Here is a 6,365-nt window from a genome sequence, read left to right as displayed (position 1 = left end):
CCGAATTCATATGTCAGGTGGCGATAAGTATTTTGATAAATAAATGAAAAAACAAAACCAAAAAACCAGGAATGATCACCACCTTGGATAGGGTGGTCCGGGAAGTCTTCTCCGAAGAGGCCACCTATAAGCAGGCTTGAGCCGGTGCAGACATCTCAGTAAGCACTGAAGGAAAAGCGAACAGCAAGTGCAGAGGCCCTGAGGAGAGAACGTGCTTGGCGGGCTCGATGTGCGCGTATTTACTTGGGGCACGTCCTCATTTCTCCTCTTCCTCCCACCTTTCCTCTCCTTGTCCCCGCTCCAGCCCCTTCTTTCACACCCTTCCTCTTCCCTGGGCCCCGGAGTTCCCGAGAGCCGGCGCCAGGCCTCCTCCTTCCCCAGCCTCACCAGGGCTGCCCTATTTGACATTTTAACAATGAACTGAGAGTCAGGAAAGCTGAGCTCCTCCACCTCGCGTTCAGCCATTTCGTCTGTCCTGAGTCACTCTCTGCTTGGCTCTGAACTTCAGGTTCCTCGAAAATAAGAGATCATCTTTACGGTTCATTCCAGATCCCCAAATTCTTCCCCTTTCCCTTCTTGCCCCTCTTCTTCGCTTCCTCTCCTTTCCCGTCTCTTCCTCTCTTCTCCCAGATCTCTTTTCGTCTATTTTCCCCGGGTAGCGCCTGCGCAGACCCAGCTTCCAGACCCCGGATGTAGTCATCCGGGCGCCCCGGCCGTGGAGGATTGTGGGAGAAGATGGCGGCCGCGGTTCACCCCCAGCTTGTCCGGGTCCTGCCAATGTCACGTAAGTGTCACCGGGGACGGCAGCTCTGGATCGGGATTCCGAGACCGGGATCTAAGGCTTTGGGAGTGAGTCCGTGCCGCGGAGGTCACGCCAGCTCCCTGGGCACCCTGGTTCGTCCGTTTCTCCTCTCTTTTCTTTTCCACCTCCCCGGCTCACATATTAAATTGTGCACTTGGGGAGAGGACAAGAGAACACCAGCAGGAAGGGAAGAGGAGAAGGTGGGGGACACGTAACGGATCGAGAGAATCAGAGTTCTGATAGGGTTGTTATGGGCAATATTTGTATGGGGAGGGGAGGAATCAGAAAGGGAGAGGGAAAAAGGGCAGTGGAGAGGGTTTTCATGGATTGACTCTGTGATCTTGTGCAATCGGCCTCAACTTCAGATTCTTCCTGTTACAGTGGAAATGATAATACCGCAATGTCAGGGATCCTCTGAGAAAATTAGCTGAAGTAATATTTATAAAAGTACCTTTTTTAACCGAAAGCTTCTCTGTAGATGTAGGGTGTGTTAGGTCAAAGCGCCGGGGTCTGGGGGAGAGAGGGGTGTTTGTGGAGAGAAGAATCAGGAGCTTGCTGGAAAGGAAAGTGAAGAAGACTGAAGGATTCTTGGGATTTGTCAACATTGTTCATTTTTCTTTCTGTTCTGATTGGATCTGCTCTCAGTCCTCAAATTGCAACATACATTTGTTTTTCAACTCACTAAGAGGCTAGAAAAGCAAGGAAATTAGAATACGATTATGCTTCATCATCATTCTTTTACTCTCTACTCCTCCACAATCAACCCCCCAAAGTTGTATTTTTCCGTAGTGTATTTTAGGCCTAGAATATCATTTACTCTCAAAATTGGCTGGTGTCAGAATCACTCCTAGGGCTTTATCAGAAATAGAAGGGGGAACTCATTGTAGAGCTATTGAATCAGAATTTTAGAGATTAACTCCGTTTACCTTGAATTTTTAAAAGAACTACAGGTAGTTCTCGCCTGAGGCAAGAATCAGAAGTGTTTAGACGATCCTTTTTTGTTTTTCATCTTAGGTAGAACTCCTACATACTACTGGGAAGGTGTCAGTGCACATCACTTATAGTAGATGGTTTTGTAGCCATGACTTCCTTGCAAGGGCATTGACTGGTTCTTGTTAAACTATTACATTGGTATGACGTAGTATAGATTGTGAATGATAATAATTGCTTTTTTTTTGAGTGCCTGCTATCAGCTAACCACAGTTCTAGATATTTTCATCAATTTTTTTTTCTTTAAATTGACCTCATTACTTGTGCTCTTAAACGCTCTGTTTTATTGCCTTTGGTAAGCTAAGCTTTTGAGTATACTTTGGAGAGGCAATTCCAGTGTGTAACGTAATCCAAACACTATGGGACAGTACAGTGTGAAACAATTGCATATAGTTAAGTGTGGAAAGACTATTAAGTACCATAGGAAATCAGAAAAGGGAAAGATTAGTATTACTTGAAATAGTGAGGGGAAATTGGAAGACTGGTGGAGAACGGTAGTGCTTTCACTGATCTCTTTAGGGTTGTTAAAGTCGGGAAAGTCAGCCACTGGCTATGACAAGCGGGTGAGAATGCAGTCACAAGATGTTCAAGAGGCAGTGGAATGACTACCTGTGTATCTGGGATAGTAGGAAAGGAGAAGGGTGAATGTGTGATGGGATCTGATAATAAAGGCCTTTGAAAGCCAAGCAGAGCTTAGACCAGTGGTTTCCAAAATGGATTGTGCAAGAGGAACCAATGGGATGCAAAAATACAATATTAGAACTTTTAAAAAACCTTTTCTGTAATGACAATAGCTAACACAAACTTAGTTCAAACTGTATAGCAAACATTAGTTTAAGTTCTTTAATATGTGCTTTATAATGTGTGTAAAATATTTGGTACTTCATAAAACATGTATATAATTTTTAAATAAACATTTTTTAAAAACTAATTCAGTGTGCAAGCAAATATGTCTGGACTGTTCATTTGGATACTGCAGTAGGAAATTAATGTAGGTTTTTGAGCAGAGGAATATAATGAATGTATTTTGAATAAAAAATATTCTCGTGGTATTCATAATAAGTGGAAGAAAGTGGGGAGGCTGGAGTCTAAGAGGGTAATAATTTATATTTATTGAGCACCTACCATGTGCAAGGCACTGTGACAGATGCTTTTCCGTATATTGTTAATTCTCATGTCAGCCCTCTAAACTGTGCGGTCCATTAGGCCAGGGATTTTTGTCTTTTTTTGCTGTTTACAGTTTTTAGAACAGTGCTTGGCCCACAATTGTTGAAAAACAAAGGTTAATGTAACATTACACTAAGGAGGCACTGTGACAGATGCTTTTCCGTATATTGTTAATTCTCATGTCAGCCCTCTAAACTGTGCAGTCCATTAGGCCAGGGATTTTTGTCTTTTTTTGCTGTTTACAGTTTCTAGAACAGTGCTTGGCCCACAATTGTTGAAAAACAAAGGTTAATGTAACATTACACTAAGGATTTTGAAGTAATAATAAATGAAAGCCACTATTATTGGTGGAGTGCTTAATGTGTGCTAGGTAATGTGCTAATGCTCTATGTATATTTACTCTAATCCTTACAATAGTCCTTTGAGGTATTCATTCCTTGACTGCAGTAATTCTTTCCATTTCATTGACTCTGCCATCTTTTCCCTGTCTTATATCCTAGGTCCTTACTTTCTTACTCATCACTCTAATTGGTCCCTCTTATATATTCTCAGCTCCTCATCCCATGTTCTTTTGTCATAAAAAATATTGACCCTGATTAAGCCAAGCTTTCCACATATTTCCTGCCTGCCCCTGAACAATGAAGAATGGGTCAAGGGAAATCTCCAAACTAACTGGCCTTAGTTTAAATTCAGAATACAGATATCAAGTAAACTTTCAACACTACATTTTTCTAGGAAACTTGGTTTCCCTTTCTCCATAATCTTTATTTAACATTGCCAGTTTCCTAAAACTCCTCACATTTGCTTTTGTCTCATTCTCAGCTTTACAGAGAAAGTCTTTTTCCCACCATAAAATCTAAGAGCCGACCTGTGATAATTCTCTTCCTTTCCTCTTGTTAACAGTGGATCAGCCCCTTCTGCTCTGATCTAAGGCGTTTTCCTTCACTTTGCATTCAATCCCAGCCTCTCTTACCTATTCATTCCTTCTGAAACAGTAATTTTCCCCCTCTCTTGAGTCATTTTCATCAGTATATAAATATGTTATAATATCTCATATTAAAAACAACCACCCACGACCTTCCTTGTCCCATTCCTCTGGTCCCATTTCTTTTTGGCTCTTAGATCACATCTCCTCAGAAGAATTAGCGATACTCCTCTTATTATTTCCTTGCCTCATATTCCCTCTTTTGCCCTCTACAGTCTGGCTTTCAGTTCCACTAATCCAATAACATTGCTCTTGTTAAGGCCATCTACAGCCAGATTCTATGGTCCTCTGTCCTCTTCCTACTTCACTTTTCAGCAGCATTTCATAGAGTAACAATTCTTTCCTCAAAACTTTCTTTTCTGTGTGGCTGTCAGGTACAGGGACTGAACCCTGGACCTTGGTGTTGTCAGCACCATGCTCTAACCAACTGAGCTAACCGGCCAGCTTAAAACACTTTGTTTGGTTTCTGTATGCCATTCTTTTTTTCCTCCTATCTCACTGGCCTGCTTTTCAGTCTCCTTTACTGGCTCTTTGGGTTAGTCACCAACCTCTCTGAGCTTTCGTTTCCTCATCTGTAAAGTGGTGATAAAGATAGCATTAAATAGGATAATACCTACTAAGCAATTAGAACAATGCCAGATACCTGGCGAAAGTTGGGTAACTTGCTCTAGAACTCTTCGCTTTTGATCCCTGTACTGGCCAGCCACAAAAGAACAAAACAAAAACAACAACTCTGCATTAATAAGTTAGAAAGGACTTGAAAATTGGAGTGTATCCAAAGGAGATTTACATCTCTGCCATATGAGGAATAGTTGACAGAGCTGGGGATGTTTAACCTGGGGAAGAGAATACTTAGTGGGCATATACTTAGTGCTGCTCTTAAATGCAGAAAAGAGATTAGATTTGTTCTTTGGCATTCCAGAGGAACATAGGGTAAAAACTTCTGGGAAGCAGTCACTGATTCCCCTTATGGTAGAGCATTCTGTTTGAATAGCTCAAATAGAGTGGGCTGCTACAGGAAGTTTTGTTTCCTAACCCTGCACGTGTTCAGGCTAAGGCCAGATGGTCCCTTTGCATACATTTGTAAGCATTGATGCATGAACTTTGAGGGTTTCTTCTAGTACCTAGAAACTGAGTCTATGAAGAAGAAATGGTGGGAGGTTAGACAGATCACTTGCAATTAACCTTTCTAAAAGTCGGAAAACCTTTTCTCAAGCACTCTACTCCTTTTATCATAGTTTTTGATGTTTTTCAGTGGTTTTTATTAAGTCTAAGCTGCACTCTTTGCTTAAAAAAAAAGTTCTGTACTAACAGTCCTCTGCCTTCAGTCCATATCAACTTTATTTTTCATTAATCATCAGTTTCAGAATCTGTTTCAGGTAAGTCTTATGTTGTTACCCAGCATTAGGGTTATTCATTTCTACCTCTGCATGGTTAGATGTGCTATGTGTTTCTCATGGAATTCTATTTTTTCTGTTATTCCTCTTAAAACCTTTCTCAAGATGCTTCATCTAAGAATCCTTCGTCATGGTATTGTGACTTATCATTCCCTTAATTTGTATTCTCAGTTCCTTTCACCACAGAGGTTTATACTTAATTTGTAGCTGCTGCATGTTTTTGGTTAATGCGACTTATCTTCCTAGGTAAGTTATATCCTATAGGTTAGGGAGTTTACTTTCTAATTTTTATATATTTCCTCAAATCCTGTGGAATCTATGTTGTAAAAGTTTATGTTTATTATGGCCGTTGGGACTTAAATTACTGAGGTGTTGATGGCAAAATAATGTTACAAGTTTCTTGTGAAAGAATCTATTTGTATTCATAGATGCTTTTATATTAACATTTGCCATATTTGTCCACTCTGGGGTTTTGTCTAAGGTTCTGCCATTACTGCAATAGCTACATCCGTGTTTCACGGCCCACCCTGTCGCCGTCTTCATCATGCACTCATACCTCATGGGAAAGGTGGGCGTTCCTCGGTCAGTGGGGTGGTGGCCACTGTGTTCGGAGCAACAGGATTCCTGGGCCGCTATGTTGTCAACCATCTTGGTAAGTAAACTTTCCTGAGTTCAGTATGCTTTGTTGCCGTTGATTAGAATTGCCCGATACAAAGCTTATGAGCTATGTTTCTCTTCATTTTAACAGTATTACAAATTACTACTGTTTTGGATTTGTGTAATTTTTATCTGCTGTGGCATTAAGAGCACACCCATGCTTCCTATGTTGGACATTAAGATGGGAATAAGGGGGGGGGCGGCCCGGTGGCGCACTGGAGAGTGAGCCACTTGGGAGTGCGGCAGCGCTCCCGCCGAGGGTTCGGATCCCATGTGGAGACCGGTTCCCGCTCACTGGCTGAGCGCGGTGCGGGCGCAACACCGAGGGTTGCGATCCCGTTACCGGTCAGTAAAAAAGACAAAAAGG

General features: G+C 41.8%; 1 protein-coding gene across 1 annotated transcript in view; it reads left to right on the top strand.

Annotated features, from left to right (window-relative positions):
- The first annotated feature begins 720 nt into the window (after positions 1-720).
- Positions 721-6,365, top strand: part of NDUFA9 (NADH dehydrogenase (ubiquinone) 1 alpha subcomplex, 9, 39kDa) — a 37,446-nt gene continuing 31,801 nt past the window's right edge. Inside the window, exons 1-2 of the mRNA XM_008576636.1 lie at positions 721-784; positions 5,823-5,993. Coding sequence (XP_008574858.1) covers positions 736-784; positions 5,823-5,993 — 220 coding nt within the window. The 5' untranslated portion in view covers positions 721-735. The remainder of the gene's footprint in view (positions 785-5,822; positions 5,994-6,365) is intronic.

This window comes from Galeopterus variegatus, unplaced genomic scaffold (assembly GCF_000696425.1).
Source record: "Galeopterus variegatus unplaced genomic scaffold, G_variegatus-3.0.2 Scaffold1379, whole genome shotgun sequence".
Lineage (NCBI taxonomy): Eukaryota > Metazoa > Chordata > Mammalia > Dermoptera > Cynocephalidae > Galeopterus > Galeopterus variegatus.
This window is presented reverse-complemented; position numbering and strand designations above follow the sequence as displayed.